The sequence below is a fragment of the Geotrypetes seraphini genome, chromosome 4 (genome assembly GCF_902459505.1).
Source record: "Geotrypetes seraphini chromosome 4, aGeoSer1.1, whole genome shotgun sequence".
In the NCBI taxonomy this organism is placed as follows: Eukaryota; Metazoa; Chordata; class Amphibia; order Gymnophiona; family Dermophiidae; genus Geotrypetes; species Geotrypetes seraphini.
The window spans coordinates 22,722,717-22,749,088 of record NC_047087.1 but is presented as its reverse complement, the minus strand read 5'-3'; the positions used below and the strand labels follow the sequence as shown (position 1 = coordinate 22,749,088).

Here is a 26,372-nt window from a genome sequence, read left to right as displayed (position 1 = left end):
TTGGAAAATGCTGAAATTTTAAAACACCCTCTGTCCACTAACCCCCTCTTCTATGAAACTGCGATAGCAGTTTTTAGCACGGTGAACCACGCTGAATGGCCCGCGCTGCTCCTGACGCTCATAGAGTTCCTATGAGCTTCGAGAGCATTGCAGGCCATTCAGTGTGGCTCTGTGCTAGAAACTGCTATCGCAGTTTCGTAATAGGGGGGTGGGGGGTAAGTCTGCATCTCCAAATCTTATGTTATGACTATACTGTAAAAGCTGAAATTTGTACCTCAGTGCCCACTATGTTTGTATTTCCCACCAAAGTTTGTCTTGCTTGTACTGTGAATGTACTCTTGTAACCCATTCTGGACTCCTTTGGGAGGACGGGCTAATAAATGAATAAATACATTTGCACTGGATTTACCATAATTTCAGTGCAAGTTTACGATGCAACTTTTTATCCTAACTTGACATATACTAGGGGTCTAATACTAATATACATAATATACAGTTTACAGGTTACAATTTACCATAGCTATCCTTACAGTACAAGTTTTATCCAAACTTGACACGCATAGATAGTTTACAGGTTAAATTTGCCATAGTTACATAGATTTTGTAATACAAGTTTTACTAACATGACACGTACTGGGATCTGGTACCAATATACATTTCTTTGCAATTCATCAGTCAAGGGCAGTGGAGTTAGGTGAAGAGGTATGTTTTTATTGCTTTCCTAAAGTTGAGGAGTCCTTCAAGGGATCTGATCTACGAGGGCAGTCGATTTCCAGTGGCTCGATATGACGTGGGAGTAGGAACGTCATTTGGCAGTTTGCAGTTGAATGACATGACCAGGGGGCGTTTTGAGGCGTATTTCATCCTGGGAGCAGAGAGACCTGTTAGGCACATATGGAGGAAGCTTAGCCGTCACAAAAGCCCGGCGCCATGTCATGCAAGAATTTGAACGCTAGCATCATGCCCTTGAAGACACATAAGAACATAAGAAACGCCTTCACCGAATTAGACCTTTGGTCCATCCAGTCCGGTGACCTGCACAAGCGGAGGCCAAGCCAGGTGTTCCCCGATGAAGACCTATTTATCCATATCCATCAATGTGATTTGCAAGAAGGTGTGCATCCAACTTGCCCTTGAAACCCAGAATGGTGGTCCTCCGGGAGAGCATTCCAAGTGTCCAGCACACGCTGTGTGAAACAGAACTTCCTGGTATTTGTCCTGAGCCTGTCGCCTCTCAACTTCAGTCCATGGCCTCTTGTCTGATTCACGTTTGACAACGTGAATAACGATGCTTCTCGTTCTATTTTGTCGAATCCTTTTATTATTTTATAAGTCTCTATCATATCCCCTCGCAGTCTTCTCTTCTCAAGGGTGAATAAGCCCAGTTTTCTGAGGCGTTCTTTGTAGCTCAAATTTTCCATACCTTCTACTAGCTTCGTAGCTCGCCTCTGCACCCTCTCCAGCAGGCTCACATCCTTCTTTAGGTAGGGAGACCAGTGCTGGACACATTACTCCAGGTGTGGTCTGACCATTGCTCTGTAAAGCGACATTATGACGTCCGCCGATCTACTCATGATTCCCTTCTTTATCATGCCCAACATCCTGTTTGCCTTCTTTGCCGCCGATGCGCACTGCTACGGGCAGCCAGTAAGGTTGTAAAAGCAAGAAATTTCTAAATTACTCTTTAACATCTCAGGCAGCTTCTCATGAAAAAGAATTTCGATCATTGTTGCTCACAGCTGTTTCTTACAGACATTTTATTTTATTTTTTTTTGTAAATATTTATTCCTTTTCATTCCTTACATCAAGTAAAAATACATATTAAAAGGCAATTATTTCATAACACTTGAATTACATTCAAATACTCTTATAATATAAAATAAATATCTCCCTTTTTGTCAATATTCCTATATCCAAATAAAATAAATTACCCTCCCTAACCCCCTATATATTCTATCCATGTGCTAAGATATCTGATCATTAGAGTAACTAGCCAATGGTCCCCATATTTTTTTAAAATTATGAATATTCCCTTGTTGTAACGCAATCATCTTTTCCATCTTATATATATGGCAAACTGAATTCCACCAAAATGTGTAATTTAATTTAGTATAGTCTTTCCAATTTTGAGTAATTTGTTGCATGGCGACCCCTGTCAATATTAATAATAATTTATTATTATTTGCAGAAATCGGACTCTGAGTTCTCATTGCTGTACCAAATAATATAGTATCATATGAGAGTCCTACATGGTTTTCTAATAATTTACAGACATTTTAGAAAACAGCTAAAAACCTATCTTTTCTCCAAATACCTGACTAGCTGACTCATTCAAATATGCGATTATGTTTAATGTTTATAATTTTTTGTAAACTGCGTAGAACTTTTTGGTAACGCGGTCTATAAGTATAATGTTATGTTATGAGTCAATTCTAGAGCCTGGGAGACAGGGTCGCGGGCATGGAGGTCTTTTTTAGAAACCTGATAACTGCGTTTTGTGCATGCTGGAGATGTATGTTCTTCGCCGTGAGACTGTTGAATAGCGCATTTCAGTAATTCATGTGGGAGAGTACTAGAGCATAGAGTAGTTGGGTGAAGTCAGACTCTGAAAAGTAGTTCCTTATTTTTTTAGAGTTGTTATAGGTATTAAAATGAGGATACCACCTGAGAGACAAGGTTGGAAAGCAATAGGTTGCAGTTAAGGAATATTCCTAGGCTGCGTGCTTAGTCCTTTGCAGTTATGGTAGTTGAGTCCCAGTGCAGCGAAGGACAGGCATGATCGCAGTGTTCTGCGTGGAATCCAAAGGAGTTCCGTCTTGGAGGAGTTTAGTTGTAATTTTGTTGATGGACATCCAGTTTTTGATTTCCGAGAGGCAATTCATGAGTTTTGAAATGTGAGCGTCGCAGGTTTCTCCTAGTGGTAGGTACAGTTGAATGTCATCTGCAAAGGTATGTATAATTTAATAGTTAAAAATGTTTATATGATGATTGGTTATATATGTTTTTTAAAATGATTTTTATATAATATTTATTGATTCATTGACGGCCCAAATGATGTAATTTTTTTTAAATATATTTTTCTGTATTTTTATTTCTATTATTCCATTCTTGGTGTTTTATATATATGTATATATAAAACACCAAGAATGGAATAATAGAAATTAAGAATACAGAAAAATATATTTTGGGCCGTCAATGGAATACGTATATATTGTTTGTTTTACCATAGACGCCCGATGAAGACACCATTTGGGTGTTGAAACACTGGCCATGTCAAACTGAATGATTTTTGTATGTAAAGAGCATGACTTTGCAGGAGATATAAACAATAAATACTTCTCTATACTTTGGATTCTGGGTAGAGGCATCTTGTCCCTGCTATTTGCTTTTATTCTTCAACGTATGGAACATGACTCCTTTTTTTGGTTGTGTCTGGTGATTTGGATTCAAGATGTCCTTCCAACCTTGGGATGATATATTGAGTTACTCTGAAGAACACTGACAGAAATTAATGCAAGCACCTATATCTCCAGAGATGAATCAAGCATATGCATAAACTTCTTTAGAAGAGAAATGGCACCAGATGGTATACACCCAAAAAAATGATTATACAAAACAAACAACATTTTATAGGATTAATTAATTATTGTCGTTCCAGGAGAATTACCTGAGGTTTATGTGTGAAAAAATACCTCATATTTTTAAACAATCAAACATTTTTAGATAAATGGTGTGCCGTTTTTAAACAAATGTTTGCTGGATTTAATGATCTTATTGGCTGAAACAACCAAAGCAAAAAGTGATATTAAATGAGAAATTATTTGTTTTTAAAGAAGATGAAAAGATTTTAAAGTAATTTTATCTGGTGTCAGTAAATGTTCAGATGAGTTTAAACATGACATCAAGGAGATTAAAAACAAAAAATTTCAAAGAGATGAGGCAGATTATAGAAACGGATCTATATACCCCTGTTCTAAAGCAAGAACTTTTGAGAAGACAGGACAAATTATATACAGCTAGATTTCTATCAGAAAACAGCTAGAAATGTAGAGGCGCCTAAGGCCCCTCCTATAGGGGAAGGGGCCTTAGGTGCCTGGACCAATAAGGTCCTAGGATCCTGTGGGTTGGGCAGGGGAGGGGCAGGCCCACCTCATTTGGACAGAGGCGGGCCTGCTGGCCGGATGTGTGAGGAGCTGTCCGGTCCAACTTGCTGGTAAGGTCAAGGGGGGGTTCTGGGGTAGGGGGTCGGCAGGAGGGGTTGGGCACCCTCCTGCCACGATCGCTGTGGGGAGGGAAGACTTTTGCGGCCCTAGCCAAGGCCACTATACTAATTACGGCAGGTAGATCCTTGCCGCGATTAGGTACAGCGGCCGCGTCTACTTACCATGTAGGCCAGCATTTCGCTAGCCTACATTGTAAGTGTCTCCCGTTCTGCTAGGGAGACGCGTAGGGCCGCCTAGGTTCGCTTAAGGCTACCCCTAGCCTTAGGCGGCTTGCGGGCCTCTCTAGGCTCCCTGGAGGCGCCTTCAATATAGGCGGCCTGCCTGGGGAGCATTTTTTTTTTATTTTTTAAAGTGCCTTCAGATTCACTGATTAGACAGATTGTAGGACGCCTACAGCTGCCTACAATCGGGAGCACTTTGCAGAATCAGGGCCAAAATGTCCAATCGGAATCATAATTGGAGAAGAGCCATTGATAATGAATCTAATAATTTAAAAACTTATATTAATAATGAAGAACATGGTAGGAAAAGAATCGGGAGTGATTCTGGTGATCCGTATACTTTACCTTTTAAGCAGTCCTGCCCACGATCTTATCAAGAATCATGATTTCATTGAGAATGATGATTCACCTGCTTTTTTTTTTAGACAGGATATGACTCAGGGCCATAAAAACAATAAGACCTCATTCACCACAAACAGGGCATGGAGAGGCAGAGGCAGTGCATACCAACCATGGAACAGGGGCGGGGAGATAATCGCCATCAATATCAGCAAAGATAGCAACAACAGATATTCCAGTTTTTAATTTCACACATATATCCTTGTGTGAAATACAGAACAAAATACAGTCAAACCGTGGTTTGCGAGTGTTTTGAGCAAAACACTCGAGCAAGTTTTAACTCGCAAAACGAGTAACTTGATAAGCGAGCAAGGCCCACCCCCAAACCCTTACCTCCAGCGGACACCACCAACTCACGCCGGCACCACCGCCTTGCCCAAGCCGCATCCAGCTCCTCCGGAAACAGGAAGTGCAATCAAAAGGGGGTGGAGCGCGTACGACGGCATGGATGCAATGGCAGGAGTGAGGGAGCAATTCCTTTCTAAAAAGGGGATCGGGTGTTAAATTTTCAGCAGGCTGGCATCCTGCTTTGATTTAAATAGATTCACTTGCTCTTTATAGGAATAGGTTAGAGCAAAGTCGTACTCACTGCAAGTCCAGGCGCTCTCAAGCATTAGCGTAAGAATAGAGGTTAGTGCACTGGGCTTTGTGGAGCCCCAGCAGCCAAGCGGAAAGAGAAGTGAAAGGAAGGGACACCCCAGAGCTCTCAGTATCTGCCACTGAAATGTGCAGCTGGGTTTCTTCCACGCTCGAGGACTGTGGGCTCTGCAGAGAGCGACGAAGAGGCCAGGCGCTGGGGGTCCTCCGTGGGAGAGAGACCTGGAGAGGCAGCAAAGAGTGGCAGAGTCCTCCCTGAGAGAACTGGAGGAGCCACGCGGATAGGTCTGAGGCAGCAGTGGAGGCGTTGCTAATAGTAATTAATCTACAGAGTGTTTGGGATGTGGAACGAATCGTCCGAGTTTCCATTACTTGCTATGGGGAAAGTTGCTTTGATATACAAACGTTTTGGATTACAAGCATGTTTCTGGAACGAATTATACTTGCAATCCAAGGTACCACTGTATTACAAAAAAGGTTGAATTTTGTCCCAGCTAATAAGTATAGGGTATATTTATTTAGTTTTTCTAGAAAACTTCAGATTATACAGATTATACTGAGACCTTTTGTTTTGAATGAGACATATTGTCCTTGGAATCAAAGAAAAGTAAGCTTGTTTTGGTTTCAATACCCAGAATAAGAGTCTAATCATTTCCACCACCAACTTGGCACAGTATATGACACACTCGGCGAATATTATGTTATTACTGTATATAATGATTATTTTGCAATTCCATGTATTTTAGGCTGTCTCTTAGTCCTTTAATCCATCTCAAACCAAAGTTGATGTAGGAGAAATATAAACATGTAATGTAATGTAACCCTGGCTTAGTTAAGTGGATAATAAATACTCAAATTAAATTCTTTATTGTATTTTTTCAGATTGGCTGCTATGCAGCTATGAAGAAGAAGATCTATGCAATGGGTGGAGGCTCATACGGGAAGCTGTTTGAATCTGTTGAGTGCTATGACCCGAAGACACAGCAGTGGACAGCTATCTGTCCTTTGAAAGAGAGACGGTGAGTGCAGGAGTAACGGTGAGTGCCAGTCCACAGGGACAAGGCATGGATCCCCAAAGCACCTGACTTCAATATGACGTTTTTCTTTCAGAATTTGGACGCTGAACCAAAAAGATACTGTTCCAAATTTCAAACGTTTTAATATGGAGGGTAATTTTATAGTAGGAAAGGCACATGTAAGGCTGGATTCTACAAATGGTGCCGGTATTGGTGGCCGCCTAAAAGACAATCGCTGATCGCGTTTCAGTCACTCAGTTGCACCATTTGTGGAAACAAGGCCATCTCAAACAAAGGCGCTGAAAATGTAGGCCAGGGTTTTCGAGGCCTACATTTCCAACTCCTATGCTTGGCATGAATCTTGTCTATGGCGGCACCTAAGGATGCCTAAGGTCGTTTTCACCATTAGTCATACCTACTTTGGCCTTAGGCACCACCATAAACGCAATCGAGGCATCTTCATTTTTCGTTCTAAATGATTTTAAGGGGGATTTTAAATAGCTTGACTGCTTAAGTTTTGCGTCAGTAGGATGCCAGCGTCGTTTATAGAATATGGGCCGTAGTGCCTTTTTTGTCCAAGTGGAAAAAAACATAACTTTTATGCAATGTGTGTTGTGTGTCCACTTAAGTAGAGATCAGCCAATAGTTTTGATCGCCCAAAAAAGTCTAGATATGTTGGCCATTCTTCTAACTTATAGACACTAATGTAAAAATCTGTCACATCCAGAAAAAGTCAGTCAGTTGTCAGTCCTAAACTCCTGAATTCAGAGCACATCTTTTTTTTTGTAAATCTTTATTCATTTTTATACGTACAATAAGGGCTCCTTTTATCAAGGTGCAGTAAGCGGTTAACGCGCGGAATACCGCGCGTTCAACCATCTGCCGCGCTAGTTGCTAACGCCTCCATTGACAAGGCGTTGGGTTTTTGGCTTTCCGCGGGGGTTCACGCGTGATGAAATGTCCAACGCGCTAACCTCCGTAGCGCACCTTGATAAAAGGAGCCCTAAGTGTGATAATACATAAACACATTTGCACATTGAGAATACCACTTAATATTCAGCAATAATACCAATCATAAAATCTTATCTCCCTCCCTTCCCACCCCTTCATAACATGTAATTAAATTACTTTATATAAGATGTTATACTTAAAATCCACCCCCCTGAAAAATGAACTTTAAGAATTAAGGGAAATTACAAAATTTTGTTAATGTGTTTTGGTCCTGTGACAGAATACAAACCTTCTGGTCTTTTGTGGGCCTTCATCTACAGACGATCTTAAAGAAACGACTTCCCCTTGGAGCGAAGGTTTTTCTTTTTTATCACTTTACCTCTTTGGGACTTTCTAGGGGTAATTCCCTGTTGCTGAAGAAGGCTTTTTTGTTACCTCGTAAATGTATCCTCTTGTTCTGGAGACAGGCTGAGGTGCCTACCCTCACAATGTGGAAAAATGAACTGTTTACTTTGTTGAAGTATGAATATTTGGATACTAAGAAAAGTGGCCCTGGTCAATGAAGGAAATTCCGAGCGATTTGGGCTCCGGTCTGGGACAATTTGTCTCTGGGTGCCCGAAGTGCTCTTCTGAATTTCTGATACTGGAGTGCTTGGGGGGTGAGGGGTGGGGTTGGGGGGGGTTTGGGGGGTGCTTTGTTCTTGGCTTTTGATGAGTATCTTTTGTCTCCGCGCAGAAACCACGCGGTAGACCCTTTTGTCTTGTGTTTTGATTTGTTCCTGGTTCTTTGTATTCAGATTGTGGTTTACTTCTTTGTATTCTTCTTTTCTTAATAAAAGAAAATTTAAACAAAAAAAAAAAAATTTTGTTAATGGCTCCCACACATCTCGCTGTGTTGCTATTACTCTTTCCATTTTATACATATGACATAATGAATTCCATTCTCTCCCAAACTTTAATCCCCAAGTATGTCTGCAGCAGGCTGCAAAAAATGTGCCATCCTATGCACTTGCAGGAAGAACATTTTGAACCCCTGCTCCACCAAGGTGCCAATCGAATATAATGGAGGGGGGTTAGGGGGTAATCTTTTAAAAAGAAAATAGCTCAAGATCAGTGAATCTTTACCTTTTGGAGGGAAATATAAAATTCATATGTTCAGGGAGGAGTCTCTTGGTTATAGTAAAATGAGAAAGCATAGCGGTTGCCGGTCTGTTCCTCAGCTGTCCCTTGAGGCGCAGAGTGTGCTGAAGGAAGATGGATAGATTATTGAGGAGATCTGATCCAGATGCTCAGAAGAGCGTAACAGAATGAAGCCGTGGGGGGGGGGGGAGGGGTTTACGGCCTGGCAGGAGGGAGTGGACATCCCTCCTGCTGATTTTCGCTGATGCTGTGGGGGGGTGGATGTCAATCCCTGGTGCTGATTCATCAGGGGGGATGTTGGGGAGGGCTGGCAGCGGGGGGCTTTTTTCTTTTCTTTAATGAGACGGATATCGTGCGTGTGCAACACATGGCCAACATCTTACATTACATTACAGATTTCTATTCCGCTTGTGCCTTGCAGTTCTAAGCGGATTATATTGGAAGATAACTGGACATTTCCAGGAAGTTACATTACATTGAAGATGGCTGGACATTTCCAGGAAGTTACATTACATTGAAGATGGCTGGACATTTCCAGGAAGTTACATTACATTGAAGATGGCTGGACATTTCCAGGAAGTTACATTACATTGAAGATGGCTGGACATTTCCAAGAAGTTACATTACATTGAAGATGGCTGGACATTTCCAGGAAGTTACATTACATTGAAGATGGCTGGACATTTCCAAGAAGTTACATTACATTGAAGATAGCTGGACATTTCCAGGAAGTTACATTACATTGAAGATGGCTGGACATTTCCCAGGCAGTTACATTACATTGAAGATGGCTGGACATTTCCAGGAAGTTACATTACATTGAAGATGGCTGGACATTTCCAGGAAGTTACATTACATTGAAGATGGCTGGACATTTCCCAGGCAGTTACATTACATTGAAGATGGCTGGACATTTCCCAGGCAGTTACATTACATTGAAGATGGCTGGACATTTCCCAGGCAGTTACATTACATTAATAAGAACATAAGAACATAAGAAGTTGCCTCCACTGGGTCAGACCAGAGGTCCATCCTGCCCAGCGGTCCGCTCCCGCGGCGGCCCATCAGGTCCGCGACCTGTGAAATGGTTTCTGACCATTTCTTTAACCTACCTCAAGTTCTATCTGTACCCCTCTATCCCCTTTTCCTTCAGGAACCTATCCAAACCCTCCTTGAACCTCTGTACAGATTTCTGGCCTATCACATCCTCCGGAAGCGCGTTCCATGTGTCCACCACCCTCTGGGTAAAAAAGAACTTCCTAGCATTTGTTCTAAACCTATCCCCCTTCAATTTCTCCGAGTGGCCCCTAGTGTTTGTGGCTCCCCTCAGTTTGAAGAATCTGTCCCTATTCACTTTCTCTATGCCCTTTAGGATTTTGAAGGTTTCTATCATGTCCCCTCTAAGTCTCCTTTTCTCCAGGGAGAACAGTCCCAGCATTTTTAACCTGTCAGCGTATGAAAAATTTTCCATACCTTTTATCAGTTTAGTCGCTCTCCTCTGCACTCCCTCTAGTACCGCCATGTCCTTCTTTAGGTACGGCGACCAGTATTGAACACAGTACTCCAGGTGCGGACGCACCATTGCGCGATACAGCGGCATGATGACTTCCTTCGTCCTGGTTGTGATACCTTTTTTTGATGATGCCCAGCATTCTGTTTGCCTTCTTTGAAGCTGTCGCACACTGCACCGATGGTTTCAGTGATGTGTCGACCATCACCCCCAGGTCCCTCTCAAGGTTACTCACCCCTAGAAGTGTTCCCCCCATTTTGTAGCTGAACATCGGGTTCTTTTTCCCTACATGCATGACCTTGCATTTCTCCACGTTAAAACTCATTTGCCACTTTTTTGCCCAGTCTTCCAATCTCGTTAGGTCCCTTTGCAGGTCTTCACAGTCTTCCGTGTTTCTAACCCTGCTGCAGAGTTTGGTGTCATCAGCAAATTTGATAACCTCACATTTTGTCCCCGTCTCCAGATCGTTAATAAATATATTGAATAGTAGAGGTCCCAGCACCGACCCCTGTGGAACTCCGCTCGTGACCCATTGCCAGTCTGAGTATTGGCCCTTTACTCCAACCCTCTGTTTCCTGCCTGCCAACCAGTGTTTGATCCATCGGTGGATATCCCCTTGCACCCCGTGGTTCCACAGCTTTTTAAGTAGCCGTTCGTGAGGTACCTTGTCGAAGGCTTTTTGGAAGTCAAGGTAAATGATGTCTATGGATTCCCCCTTATCCATCTGGCTGTTTATTCCCTCAAAGAAGTACAGCAAGTTCGTGAGGCATGACCTTCCCTGGCAGAAGCCATGCTGGCTCGCCTTCAGTTGTCCATTGTTTTCTATGTGTTCGCAGATTGTGTCCTTTACCATTGCTTCCATCATCTTTCCCGGAACCGAGGTCAAGCTCACAGGCCTGTAGTTTCCCGGGTCACCCCTTGATCCCTTTTTAAAGATGGGCGTGACATTTGCTATTTTCCAGTCCTCTGGAATCTCCCCAGTTTTTAGGGAGAGGTTACATATTTGGCGAAGTGTCTCTGCTATTTCGTTTCTCAGTTCTTTTAGTACCCTTGGGTGGATGCCGTCCGGGCCCGGTGATTTGTCACTCTTTAGTCTGTCTATCTGCCTGAGGACATCCTCTTTGCTTACCTCTAGTTGTACCAGCCTTTCGTCGTGTTCTCCGCTTATAATCACCTCGGGTTCTGGGATATTGGATGTATCCTCTCTGGTGAAGACTGACGAGAAGAATTTGTTTAACCTGTCAGCTATCTCTTTTTCCTCCTTTATCGCTCCTTTCCTGTCTCCGTCGTCCAGTGGTCCCACTTCCTCTCTGGCTGGTTGTTTCCCTTTCACATACCTGAAGAAGGGTTTGAAGTTTCTTGCTTCTCCTGCCAGTCTTTCCTCATATTCTCTCTTTGCTTTCTTGACCTCTTGATGGCATTCTTTCTGGTGTCTTTTGTGCTCTTCTTGGTTTTCCTTTGTTGGTTCCTTTTTCCATTTTTTGAAGGATGATTTCTTGTTGCTTATCGCCTTTTTAACTGCAGTAGTTATCCATGCTGGGTTTCTAGTTCGATTTTTTTTGCACCCTTTTCTAAACCTTGGGATGTACAGGTCTTGCGCCTCGAGCACTGTGCCTTTAAGCAGTGTCCAGGCTTCCTTTACGGTCTTCACTTTCCCTGGGCTGTTGCTGAGCTTTTTTCCCACCATTTTCCTCATGTCTTTGTAGTTTCCTTTTCTGAAGTTGAGTGCTGTCGTTGTGGTTCTTTTCGCCTTTGATGTTCCCATGTTTAATTTGTATTGGATCATGTTGTGATCGCTGTTCCCTAATGGTGCTATTACCACCACTTCCTTTGCGGGTCCTTCTAGCCCGTTGAGGATTAGGTCTAGAGTGGCATCCCCTCGTGTTGGTTCCGTGACCAGCTGCTCCATGAAACAGTCCCTTATTGCCTCTAGGAATTTAGTTTCTCTCGTGCAATTTGAGAGCCCAATGTCCCAGTCTATTCCCGGATAGTTGAAATCCCCCATAACCACCACCCTTCCACTTTTGCACACCTGCCTCAGTTCGGCCTCCAGGTCCAGGTCGTTTGCTTCTGGCTGTCCTGGTGGGCGATAGTACAGTCCCAATTTGATGTCAGCTCCTTCCCCTCCTGTGAGCTTAACCCATAGTGACTCCAGACTGTCTGCCCTTATTGTTGTTTCTGTTCTGGATGAAGGAATGGAGTCCTTTATATACAGTGCTATTCCTCCCCCCTTCTTGTGGGCCCTGTCCCTCCTGTAGAGTTTGTACCCTGGCAGGGCCACATCCCATTTGTTGTCCTCTGACCACCATGTCTCTGTGACTCCTATTATGTCTAGGTCCTTATTTCTGGCTATAACTTCTAGCTCCCCCATTTTAGTCCTTAGGCTCCTAGCATTTGTATATAGGCAATTTAAGTCCCAGTTTGTTACCTTTTCTTTTGGATCTACTCTTGATTTGATGCCCTTGCTGGTCTCCTCACGGGCTGCCTCCTCACTGTCTGCCTCCTGTGGTGTGTCTATCCTGTCCTCTGCCCTCTTCTTTGTTCTTTGATAGCCCTCTGGTTCCAGCTGTTTCCTCCTTGTCTTACTCTTTTGCTCTGATTTCCTCTCGGATCCCTGCACTGCATCTTTGGGTTTATATCCATAAAGTGCCCATTTTGTCTCTAGTCCACTATCGCCCTTTCCTGTTTCAGTATCCTTGTTTGATACCGTGGTCCGATGTGTCGAGGTCAGATCGACTGTCGGCTTTCCCCTTGTTATCAGTTTAAAGCCATGTCTATGCAGGTCTGGAAGTTTTGTGCCAGCATCTTCGTCCCAGCCGTGCTCAAATGCAGTCCATCTCTCCTGTAGAGCTTATTTTTCCCCAGGAAGGTTGACCAGTTCCGTACAAAGAGGAAACCCTCCTCATCACACCATCGCCTCAGCCATCCATTTGTTGCTTGCAGCTCGGTCTGCCTCTTTGCATCTGCCCTTGGTACTGGCAGGATCTCTGAAAAGGCTATCTTCCCTGTCCTCAGCTTCAGCTTCCTCCCCAGGATCTTAAACTGCTCGGTCAGTGTAGTCATGTTGAAATTTCTTCTGCTGACGTCATTGGTTCCGACGTGGATTATCACTGCTGTTTCCTCTGTCTCAGCTCCCTCCATAATTCTCTCGATTCTGTCGGAGATATCCTTTGTCCTCGCCCCTGGGAGACATGTCACTAGGCGATCCGCTCTGCCTCCTGCTATGTGACTGTCCACCTCTCTCAAGATTGAGTCTCCCACCACGATAGCAGATTTTCCTCTCCTCAGCTTCCTCCTGGGTCTCAGGTCTGTGTCAATGATTGGGTCCTCCAATCCTTCTTTCTCCTGATTGGTTTCTCCGCAAGGTTCCTTCCCCTCGGCTCCTGGTGGGTCCTGGTGGGTCCTGGAGGCTCCTGGCTGGTCCTGTCCTCCATCCGTTTGTTCCCTTCTGAAGATGGCTGGACATTTCCAAGAAGTTACATTACATTGAAGATGGCTGGACATTTCCAGGAAGTTACATTACATTGAAGATGGCTGGACATTTCCAGGAAGTTACATTACATTGAAGATGGCTGGACATTTCCAGGAAGTTACATTACATTGAAGATGGCTGGACATTTCCAGAAAGTTACATTACATTGAAGATGGCTGGACATTTCCAGAAAGTTACATTACATTGAAGATGGCTGGACATTTCCAGGAAGTTACATTACATTGAAGATGGCTGGACATTTCCAGGAAGTTACATTACATTGGAAGGTAGTTGGTTTCATGTTACATAGTGAGGTTTCAGGTTATATTTTGTGTTCATTAAAAAGAAAAAAAGGTTTCCTGCCCCAAAAAGCTGAGTGGCAGGAGGCTGCTTCGAGGCTTCCCCTGCCGGCTCTGCAGATTCATCGGCGGCGGGATCAGATGGGGATTATGATGAACCTCCACTCAATCATTTGCATGCAACTTTTTTGTGGATCAATAGCTCTTTGAATCAGCCAAAAATCGGATCAGAGCAGACCTACACCGTCTTATCGACCCTGTTTAGTGCAGCTAGCTCTTAACAGTTTTTCCTTTCATTACTGATGCAGAATCTGTTCCTTTCACACAAATGGTTGCACTGCTGGTGAACCAATACCTACGGGCAATCCACAATTAGTATTTGTGACATGTGAGATCATTATTGTAAGCTGCAAAGTATGGCAAGAAATCACTTGATTGCAATCTCTACAGTTTATAGAGCCAAGGGTCCAGAGAAGAGCGACCAAGATGGTTAAGGGGTTGGAGGAGCTGCCATACAGCGGAGGATTAGAGAAACCGGGCCTCTTCTCCCTCGAACAGAGGAGATTGAGAGGGGACATGATCAAAACATTCAAGGTACTGAAGGGGATAGACTTAGTAGATAAGGACAGCTTGTTCACCCTCTCCAAGGTAGAGAGATCTAAAGGGCTGTCTCTAAAGTTAAAAGGGGATAGATTCCGTACAAACGTAACGTTCACCCAGAGAGTGGTAGAAAACTGGAACGCTCTTCTGGAGGCTGTTATAAGGGAAAACACCCTCCAGGGATTCAGGACAAAGTTAGACAAGTTCCTGCTGAACCAGAACGTACACAGGTAAGGCTAGACTCAGTCAAGGCACTGGTCTTTGACCTACGGGCCACCGCGGGAGCGGACTGCTGAGGACGATGGACCCAACAGCGGCAATTCTTATGTTCTTACTAGTTTTTTAGCCCGTTACATTAATGGGTGCTAGCAGCCCTTCTCCCTTACTTTTACCTCCTCCCTGTCCAGCAGCACCCCCCATTCCCTGCGCCCCCTGTCCAGTAGTAGCCCTTCTCCCTTACTTGTACCTTCCCCACTGTCCATTAGGAACCCTTCTCCCTTACCTGCAAACCATGCAGCCTTGGGGCTTTTGGTAGGCCGGGCCACCTTACATTTTAGAAGTCCCCCATTCCCTGTGCAGCAGGGCAGCAGCATTTGTTTTCTTTTCTGGCCGGCTCCCTTGCCAAATTTCAAAGCCGCCGGCAGCGGCAGCTCCTCGACTGATCTGCGCTTACAACACTTCATTGAGTTGGTGGAGATCTGCATACCCATATGTCCTTGAGGTAATCTACTATAATAAAACCCTAGCCGCGCATGCGCACTCTTACCTGCATGTTCCGTGATCTCTGAGCTGTGATCAGTAGATCCATGGCCGGCAAGAGTGCGTATGCGAGCTTACAATGGCCCCACACTCGCGGTCTGGCTGGCTCCCTTACTAAAGCTTTTCGCGGTGGCGGCTCCTCTTGCATCCAGCCCTGTGTCCAAAGCTTCTCCGAAGGCTGGCTCCCATGAAAATATTATTTTTCTGTTTAAAGCCGCGGCGGCAGCTTCTCTCAAGAGGCGCACCAGCGTCGGAAGCCAGATGCAAGAGGAGCCGCCACCGCGAAATACTTTAGTAAGGGAGCCAGCCAGACCGTGAATGCGGGGCCATTGTAAGCTCGCATACGCACTCTTGCCGGCCACGGACCTACTGATCACAGATCAGAGATCACGGAACACGCAGGTAAGAGTGTGCATGCACGGCTAGGGTTTTATTATAGTAGATTACCTCAAGGACATATGGGTATGCAGATCTCCACCAACTCAATGAAGCGTCTGCAAACACTCAAAATGCAGCCTTGGAGATTTAGAAAATCTGTGTAAGCATAGCGGTATTCAAATCTAAGCTAAAGGCCCACTTTTATGAGGCTGCTTTCAACTCTTAACTCCCAATCACAGTAAAATTACCTATGTCCATCCTGAGTTCAAAGAAGCGTGGGATGAACACAGAGGATCTAGAATCAGAAAATGAACACAGAGGATCTAGAATCAGAAAATGAACACAGAGGATCTAGAATCAGAAAATGAACACAGAGGATCTAGAATCAGAAAATGAACACAGAGGATCTAGAATCAGAAAATGAACACAGAGGATCTAGAATCAGAAAATGAACACAGAGGATCTAGAATCAGAAAATGAACACAGAGGATCTAGAATCAGAAAATGAACACAGAGGATCTAGAATCAGAAAATGAACACAGAGGATCTAGAATCAGAAAATGAACACAGAGGATCTAGAATCAGAAAATGAACACAGAGGATCTAGGATCAGAAAGTGAACACAGAGGATCTAGGATCAGAAAGTGAACACAGAGGATCTAGAATCAGAAAATGAACACAGAGGATCTAGGATCAGAAAGTGAACACAAAGGATCTAGGATCAGAAAATAATATTAAATATTGAACTAAGGCCAGTACTGGGCAGACTTGCACGGTCTGTGTCTGTTTATGGCCATTTGGGGGAGGATGGGCTGGAGAGGGCTTCAATGGCTGGGAGGGTTTAGATGAGCTGGAGTAGATTTTAATGGAGATTTCAGCAGTTGGAACCCAAGCACAGTACTGGGTAGAGCCTTGGATTCTTGCCCAGAAATAGCTAAGAAGAAAAAATTTAAATTGAATCAGGTTGGGCAGACTGGATGGACTTTTCGGGTCTTTATCTGCCGTCATCTACTATGTTACTATATTCTTTCTGCAAGAAACTCCTCAACTCCTATAGACCCTGTTTGTCTATCCAAATTAGATTGTAAGCTCTTCTGAACAGGGACCGTCTATTGCAGTGGTTCCCAACCCTATCCTGGAGGAACACCAGGCCAATTGGGTTTTCAGGCTAGCCCTAATGAATATGCATGAAGCAAATTTGCATGCCTATCACTTCCATCATATGCAAATCTCTCTCATGCATATTCATTAGGGCTAGCCTGAAAACCCGATTGGCCTGGTGTTCCTCCAGGACAGGGTTGGGAATAACTGGTCTATTGCATGTTAAATGCACAGTGCTGCATTCGCCTTTCAGTGCTATAGAAATGATAAATAGTAGCTGTATCCTCACTCTTCATATGATTTTCATTGGTGCCTGTTCATTTTTGAGTTGAAATTTAAAATCTTACTTTTGGCCTATAAAGCTTATGATTACTCACCACTGTTTTTGAGCTCTCTAGCCATTCCGTATATCCTTGAAGGACTACTGACCGGTTATTCCAGGCAGCATTATGGGGTAAAGATCTGGAACAATTGCTTATGCCTACTACTTAATGGGGAATTTAGAAAACACCTAAAAAACATGTGTGTTCCTGAAGTATTTAGGCAACTGACCTGTACAATCTTAGTCCACAATATCTGATCTCTAGAGCTGTTTATCACTAGCCCTTAACTTTGTTAATTCTACTCAATCTGTAGCATATTTTAATCATTGTAAACCACATAGAACTTCACAGTCCTGCAGTATATAAACTGTTCTTAGTATTATTAATCTCTCAGGCCCAATGGAAGATCATGCAGGAGAGTTCAAACTCCTCTTACTGACCTGCAAGAGTATACGCTCTGCAGCTCCTCACTCAGCCTTTCCTCTGCTTTTTTTTTCCCCTCTAGGTTTGGCGCTGTTGCTTGTGGTGTAGGCTTGGAGCTCTACGTGTTTGGCGGGGTCCGAAGCCGCGACAACGATAATCAAAACAGCGAGATGGTCGCATGCAAGTCCGAGTTCTACCACGATGAGTTTAAGAGGTACAGAACCCTGGCCAGTGCTGTATCGCCACTTGCGCTTGAAGGTGGCGCTTGCGCTGTTCATGTTTTCTTGCCCACAAAATCAGTAAGTTGGATATCGCTTACTAAAATGACATCATTTACATCCCCCACCCCCTTTTTACAAAACCATAGCGCAGTTTTTCGTGCTGGCCACAGCAGAAACGGCTCCTACTGTCATAGAATTCCTATGAGCGTCGGAGCTATTACCACCGCAGTTGGCACTAAAAACTGCGCTACCGTTTTGTAAATGGGGGGGGGGGGTTAATATCGCACCAAAATTAACTTATTAGCATACTGCTAAGAAATTTGATGGAGGTTACTCTGTTACTACTGGTCGAGCACTGGTTACCAATTTACACCATGGGTACACTGACAAATGCACACAGGACAATTGTGCCCCGTCAATTGCGCTATTGTTAGGATAAGGTTAGGTTAAATCCTCATCTAAACCTTACCCTAACACTAGATACCAAGTGAATATTTTAAGTGTGGGGGGGAGTTCCGCCCCCACCCCTTCTCAAAAAAGAGGGTTACTTTGTAACTTTCAAAAAGGCAAAATAGTATCCGCTGTATGGAGCACAATTGACGGAGCGCCATTGTCTTGCGCACACTTGTTGGTGCACGCATTTGATGTGGCATGATTAACATGGGTGCTGTTGTCCTGCGTGCATTTGTCGGGCCACGTGCACTAGAGAATGACACGGTGACAAAATTCATCACCGTTCCCGTCCCCGCGGGAAATAATCCCATGTCATTTTCTAGTGTCTATTTCAGCCTCAGTCTTTCTACACCAGCATTCTTCAATGCAAGGCTTGAGGGTCAGTGGTTGTGGCCATTCATACTCTGATTCTTATGGGAGCCAAGGATAATGAAGCCATTGTGACATCACTGATGTGATTGGCTCTTAGGCACTGGTGGAATGAGGCATTATGACATCACAATATCTGCTCTGGATACCAGAGACTGTCATTCTGTAGTGTCTGTTTCAACCTCAGTCCTTCTACACCAGCATTCTTCAAAGCAAAGCTTGCGGGTCAGTGGTTGTGGCCATTCATACTCTGATTCTTATGGGAGCCAAGGATAATGAAGCCATTGTGACATCACTGATGTGATTGGCTCTTAGGCACTGGTGGAATGAGGCATTATGACATCACAATATCTGCTCTGGATACCAGAGACTGTCATTCTGTAGTGTCTGTTTCAACCTCAGTCCTTCTACACCAGCATTCTTCAGAGCAAAGCTTGTGGGTCAGTGGTTGTGGCCATTCATTCTCTTGATTCTTCCTTCTCTCCTTAAAGAATGACATGAAGATGGTTTCCCGCGGTTATCCGCGGGGACGGGAACGGTGATGAATTTTGTCACCGTGTCATTCTCTAACGTGCACCATATTCCTTTTAAAACATTGGTCATAACACACCAGGTTTATTACTCTGTTTACCCCCTATTACTTTACAATTTCTTGCTTCCTTTCAAACCTACTCGTATTTGGATCATTTCAGCAGAACTCCTGGTTGCTCCACCATCCTCGATTGTGATGTTTTGTTCAGGCCCCCACTTTGTGGAATCTCTCACCTATTCACAACTGCACTTAAATGTCTCTTAAAACATTTAAAGAGCTCTAAAAACTGATTTTTACCTTGGCATTTTCCACTGTTACTTTGTTTGAACCTTGTTTTTGTCCTGACCATCTCGCATCTCTTGTGGTTTTCTCGTCGTTTCCCAGCCCCACCTAAGTCTTCTCTCATTAGATTATTTTATGATTACATGGGAGTGTGTGGCGCAGTGGTTAGAGCTACAGCCTCATCACCCTGAGATTGTGGGGTTCAAATCCCATGCTGCTCCTTGTGACCCTAGGCAAGTCACTGAATTCCCAATTACCTCAGGTATATTAGATAGATTGTGAGCCCCCCCCCCCCCAGGACAGATGGGAAAAATGCTTGAGTACCTGAATGTAAATCACTTAGGCTTTAAGTGGTATATAAATACTTAAAAATAAATAAAATATTGCAGCTTGCTCCTCCTTATGTAGTTCTGTGTGTTTTTCCCACTCAGTTCTCTTATTATATTGTTCACTGCCTAGATAGTATAATTTATAGGCAGAATAAAGATAAACTGTAATAGAACAGAATCTTTAGTAAAGCATATTTAATTTAATTTAATTCTTATATACCATGCCTTCTTAATCTGTTTGGGTTTTTGGGCATGTCTATTTTTGGCTTGCTTTTTTTTTTTTTTTTAACCCGTAAATAATTCTTGATTTGCACCCTGTTGAGCTGAAGAAAACTGGTCAATAAAGATCAACTTGCTGCCATTGAGTCCCTCTTCACATGAACACCTAATAAAGGAGCTGCCTGTCTTTTTGGTCATGCCATAGACTGCAGCTGATCACGTAAGAAGGGTGAAGCTAGAATTTCTAAAATCTTGAGAGTCTGCCTTGATCGTAAATTATCTTTCGATTTCCATATTACCACTCTAGTTTTAAAAAATCTCACTTCCTATTATGGAAATTAAGAACAATTAAGCCATTACTTTAATATTCTCTGTCGATTTCTAAGAAAAATGTAAAAAGGGTTCAGATCATTCAAAATACTGCAGTACGACTGATTTTCAGATTGAAAAGATCAGATCACGTGTCACAGTATTATTATAAAAACCGCCAATAACCAAAATGATACTGAAAGGATTTTATTAATAGAGGAACAAGCCTCAGTTCATGGAGCCACACCCATTTCGGGTTTTCTCAAAGAGACAAGCCAGATTGTTCTCTTGCTCCTGCTTACATCACTGGCTTGAACCCATCCTCCCTACCTTTTAAACTACAATACTTTAATTCATTTAATTTATTGCTACTTATTTAAAAAAAATTTTATTTAAAATTAATTTAATATAAATCTTCTAATTCATACTAGATTCACTAATCAATCACCTAACAATTCATTTTGGAACACAGAACCAACAGAAAAGTACTTTATTTTAGGAAAGTGCACTGGTGCTTTAAAGTGCTGTATTGAAAAGTGCATTTGTGCTTCTTTAATTCATTTCTGCTTGTAAAGCTTAAAGTGCATAACTCCTGCTCTAAAAAACCAAGGCCGTTGCTGGTGTCTTTCAAACATCCGACACGGCCTGCGTTTCGCGGGATACATCACCTCCCCGCTGCGTTAGGGAAAATATTTCTAGCAACGCTTCTTTTTGGCTGCAAACATGCTCCTGCCAAAAAGAAGTGTTGCTAGAGATATTTTCCCTGACGCAGCGGGGAGTAGTGCATCCCGCAAAACGCAAGCTGCGTCGGATGTTTGAAAGATACCAGCAACGGCCTTGGTTTTTTAGAGCAGGAGTTATGCACTTTAAGCTTTACAAGCAGAAATGAATTAAAGAAGCACAAATGCACTTTTCAATACAGCACTTTAAAGCACCAGTGCACTTTCCTAAGATAAAGTACCTTTTTCTGTCGGTTCTGTGTTCCAAAATGAATTGTTAGGTGATTGATTAGTGAATCTAGTATGAATTAGAAGATTTACATTAAATTAATTTTAAGTAGACATAATATGAATTTTATTTATTGGCATTTATTAACCTTTTTATAAAGAAATCCACCCAAATCTTCTCTTGTAGACTGTAGTGCTGTTTTGAAAGCTAATGCAGTCAGATGATTGCTTTAGTCTGAGCTTCCTCTATGGCAGTCTCTCTCAAACTGTGTGCCAGGGCACAGTGGTGTGTCCTGAAGAGATTCTGGGTGTGCCATGAGAGATTCCAGAATTTTACTTTATTTAATAAAATTCCCTTCATAAATATACAGTAGAATAGATGGCATGTGCATCGCATAAGAGCTAAGAGCTGCCTCTGCTGGGTCAGACCAGAGGTCCATCGTGCCCATCAGGTCCACGACCTGTTAAGTGGTGTCTGCCTTTTCCTATAACCTATTTCTAAATCTATCTGTACCCCTCAATCCCCTTATCCTTCAGGAATTTATCTAAACCTTCCTTGAACCCCCGTAGCGTGCCCTGCCCTATCACAATCTCCGGGAGCACATTCCATGTGTCCACCACCCTCTGGGTAAAGAAGAACTTCCTAGCATTTGTTCTAAACCTGTCCTTTTTCAATTTCTCCGAGTGCCCCCTTGTACTTGCGGTTCCCCACAGTCTGAAGAATCTGTCCCTGTCTACCTTCTCTATGCCTTTCAGGATTTTGAAGGTTTCTATCATGTCTCCTCTAAGTCTCCGCTTCTCCAGGGAGAAGAGTCCCAGCTTTTCTAACCTGTCAGCATATGAAAGGTTTTCCATACCTTTTATCAATTTAGTTGCCTACACAAGTGAGTCTGTGTGTAAAGGATACAACCGCCCAGACAAGCATCATTCTTTGACGTGAATGGTTCTTGAACACTAAAGGCAAGTAATTTTATTTTTTATGCTGTAGTTATCCCAACTTAAGCAACAAAGCAAGGTTTTGATACTGTTTGGATGTTCATATGTTTGCAAACTTGGTTTTTCAGCTCTGACAGAAATTAAATGGAAGAGAACTGCAGATGATGGATGATGAAAGTTTGTTTGCTTGTTGACTATTGAGTCGTGTTTTGAGTTAATTTGCACTCTGAAACAAGCACATCCACTATTTTAGTTTCACTGTTGTTACAATTACCCATACATAGCTTAAAGAAATTTAAATAAAGAAATCTCAAATTCAATTTTTTGTTGGTTTACAATTTTATGATTTCAATTATAATAATAATAACTTTTTTTGTATACCGCAATACCACAAGCAGTTCAGAGTGGTTTACAGAGGAAGAGACTGTATACAGACAGCGATGTTACAGAAAAAGACTTTCAAATTACATTAGCATGCCAAGAGTAGTCAAGATTTATCTGGAAGCATTTCAAAGATACAACAAGGCAGGAAAGGAGTCAGAGAAATTTATCAAAGAGATAGGTTTTAATTGATTTCCTGAAGGTTTGGTAGGAGGGTGCATTTGAAATGAAGTAATAATATGCCACAAAAAAAATATGCTCCGTTTAGTGTGCCGGAGCCAAAAAAGTTCAACACCCACTGTTCTATGGACCTCTGTCTTCTGCAGCACCAGGAGTAGAAAATTAACCCAACAGCGCCATCTAGTGAGAAGATGCCAGGAGGGATTTAAAAGAAAAAAAAAAGGCGTTTCCACCAATATATTCCTGAGAAACTGATTTATCAAACATTAGGAGGGAGCTCTGTTGGAAATGCCATTCATTTGAGATCAAAAGAAATTGTCCCTCATTTAATTATGTTGCTTGGTACATGTACTGCCAAAGTCGTATTGTACATGGAATAACTAGAAGTTGAATTAATCCGAATTTAAGCAGTTCCTTCATAATTATAGTCGAGCCAAAATCAGCTCCATAGTCTTAATTGCAGAGGTTCTCCTGACAGACACCACTGACTTAAGTGCTTGTGCTCAAAATTATAATGTACAAACCCAATGCTACTATTTCATCTCATAAAAAGACTTTTAGAATTGTTTAAACCATGGGTCTCAAAGTCCCTTCTTGAGGGCCGCAATCCAGTCTGGTTTTCAGGATTGCCGCAATGAATATGCATGAGATCTATGTGCATGCACTGCTTTCAATGCATATTCATTGGGGAAATCCTGAAAACCCGACTGGATTGCGGCCCTCAAGGAGGGACTTTGAGATCCCTGGTTTAAACCATTTAATTTTCATAAATCAGATCACTGCTACCAATATCGCACTTATCTGAAGCAGCACGATACTGTTTGTCCATAGCAAAGATGCCAGTAAGGGTTGTTTTGATGGATTAACTATGACTAATCCTCTTAAAATATGATTAATTCAAGTTCCAGCTATTCCTTTTACGGTGACTTTGGCACTGCTGGATTTTTGTGAGAAATATTTATATATTATCCTGATTTATGGAGTTGGTGTTAGCTTCTTATGTCTCGTCGCTGCCAACAGACGTAATTTAGGGCTCCTTTTATTAAGCTGCGCTAGCGTTTTTAGCACACGCAGGATATTACCGTGGCGCTATGCGGCTAGCACTAACGCTAGCTCAATGCTGGCATTAAGGTCTAGCGTGCGGGGCAATTTAGCGCGTTAATGCCCTATCGCAGCTTAGTAAAAGAAGCCTTTCAAGATCATGAAAGGCATAGAGAAGGTAGACAAGGATAGATTCTTTAGACTACGGGGAACCACAAATACAAGAGGGCACTCAGAGAAACTGGAAGGGGACAGGTTTAGAACCAATGCCAGGAGGTTCTTCTTCACTCAGAGGGTAGTGGACACATGGAACGCGCTCCCGGAGGATGTGATCGGGCAGAGTACACTACGGGGATTCAAAGAGGGATTGGATAAATTCCTGAAGGATAGGGGGATTGAGGGGTATAGATAGAGGTAGATAGGGTACAGAAAGAGTATGGTTAGAACAATAAGGGGTCTATGGGGCTAAATCTAGAAAACCAGACAGGTCATGGACCTGATGGGCCGCCACAGGTGCGGACTGCTGGACACGATGGACCTCTGGTCTGACCCAGCGGAGGCAACTTCTTATGTTCTTAAGCCCTTAGTATTTTGCAGAGAAGTGGAGCTTTTGAATTGGCCACTTACCAGCCATAGATAGTGCTTTTGATTTATCACTCCCACCCTCCTTTACTAAGCTGTGGTAGAGATTTCTACCGTGGCCCAGAGCGCTAAATGCTCCGATACTGCTCCGATTCTCATAGAATTCCTATGAGCATCGGAGCATTTACCGTTCTAGTAAAAGAGGGGATTAGTTTTAAGCATTATTATTTAATACATTTTATTGAGGCCAGAAAATATGGTCATGTAGTTCTGTGCATAGAATAATCTGGAGCTGTCACTTATCAGGAAGTTGACAACTCTTGAATTGCTCCAAGTTCCCTTTCACGCGCTTTGCTTCCATATCTTCTACCAACCTCGCTGCGCTCATGTCAGCCCTCTCCTTAAATCACTTCACTGGTTCTCTATCTGCCTTCGCGTCCAATTCAAGCTCCTATTGCTGACCTACAAGTGTGTTCATTCGGCTGCCCCTCATTATCTCTTCTCTCTCCTTAAACACCTCCCAAGCAACTCCATTCCTTAGATCAGCAGCTCTTAGTTGTACCCTTCTCCTTCACTACCAACTCCAGCCTTCATTCCTTTCATCTAGCTGCTCCCTATGCCTTGAATAAATTACCTGAATTTGTCTGCTAAGTACCTTCCCTTTCCTTGTTTAAAAGCAGATTGAAAACCCACCTTTTTGAGATAGCCTTCAATTCATAATCCCATTCCCCACTGCCCACCAACCTAGCCAGCAATTAACCATTTGTCTTGTCTGTTTAGAATGGAAGCTCATTCAAGCAGAGTGTGTCTCCTTCATGACTCTGTACAGCGCTGCATAGGTCCTGTAGTGCTATAGAAATAATTAGTAGTAGTAGTCCCCAGGGTGTCCTTTTGTGCCTTCTATGCTCTGAGTGCACGCAACATATGTCTTAAGATTAATCTTAAGCAGGAGTGTAGTCAAACTGTGGGCTGGCCTAAGTCCAAAGTTGGTGGGCATGAAAGACTTGCCCCCCTACTAGAGAATGACAGGGGGACAAATTTATCGCAGTCCTCACAGGAACTCAATTTTCCCGTCCCATCTCCACGAGTTTTGTCGCTGTTTCTGTGTCTGCCCCATTCCTGTAAGCTCTGCCTTAACCGTACAGGCCTCAAACACATGATTTCAAAGTGCTTGAGGCTTGTGCAGATGATGACGGAGCTTAGGCATTGGTGGAATGAAGCATTATGACATCACAATCTGAGCTCTAGAATGTTGCTACTTAGGATTTTAAAGGGTTTGAGGCTTCTGCAGATGAGGACGGAGCTTAGGCATTGGTGGAATGAGGCATTATGACATCACAATCTGAGCTCTAGAATGTTGCTACTTATGGGTTTAAAGGGTTTGAGGCTTGTGCAGAGCTTGCAGGAATGGGGCAGGGACAGGAAATTACTCACTCTCTGTCCTCCCCAATGACCCCTGTTTACCAATTCCTCTTGCTTCTACTGACCTTGCCCATCTCCTCCCCCCATCCCAAGTCACTTAACCTGCCACCATCACACCAATCACTTTTCAACTTCACCACCTCACCCTTTTCTCAACCCAACTGTTTCCCTTTCATTCAGATATTGCCACTCTACCTAGATGCATCTTGACCATGGCATAGCCCCCATGCCTCGCCCACACTCGTTTGTATTTTTCTAATCTGGTCCTCCCAATCATTTCTCAGCCTACTCATGGGAATCACAGCGTAATCTAATCAATCTTATTTCTGTTCCTGCCTGCCCTTCTCATGCACCCTATGGAATACCCGCTCCGTCTCCAACAAACTGTCCTTCATCCATGACCTCTTTCTTAATAAACAGCTCCACCTGCTAGCACTAACTAACACCATGTTTTATACAATTACTTGTATTCCCCCCATTTTAATTGTAAATTGCTTAGAATTTTATGTAAAGTGATAGTTCAAGTTTATTAAAATTTGATTTAACTGAAACCTGGATCTGCCCTGGAGACGCTGCTTCAGCTGCCACCCTGTGCCATGGAGGGTACCTTTTCTCACACACACCTTGCCCAGATGGTCATGGAGGCAGTGTTGAACTCTTACTCTCCTCATTCTCTGTTGGTCTGACAAGACTAATCGCCACTAAATGCTGGCTATGCATTGCAATGGGAAAAGACTTCAAGTGCCCACAGGTGCTA

At 43.1% G+C, this 26,372-nt stretch overlaps 1 protein-coding gene across 1 annotated transcript in view; it reads left to right on the top strand.

Annotated features, from left to right (window-relative positions):
- GAN (gigaxonin) overlaps positions 1-26,372 on the top strand; it is a 139,413-nt gene that overhangs the window by 78,878 nt on the left and 34,163 nt on the right. Inside the window, exons 8-9 of the mRNA XM_033943509.1 lie at positions 6,323-6,459; positions 17,495-17,626. Coding sequence (XP_033799400.1) covers positions 6,323-6,459; positions 17,495-17,626 — 269 coding nt within the window. The remainder of the gene's footprint in view (positions 1-6,322; positions 6,460-17,494; positions 17,627-26,372) is intronic.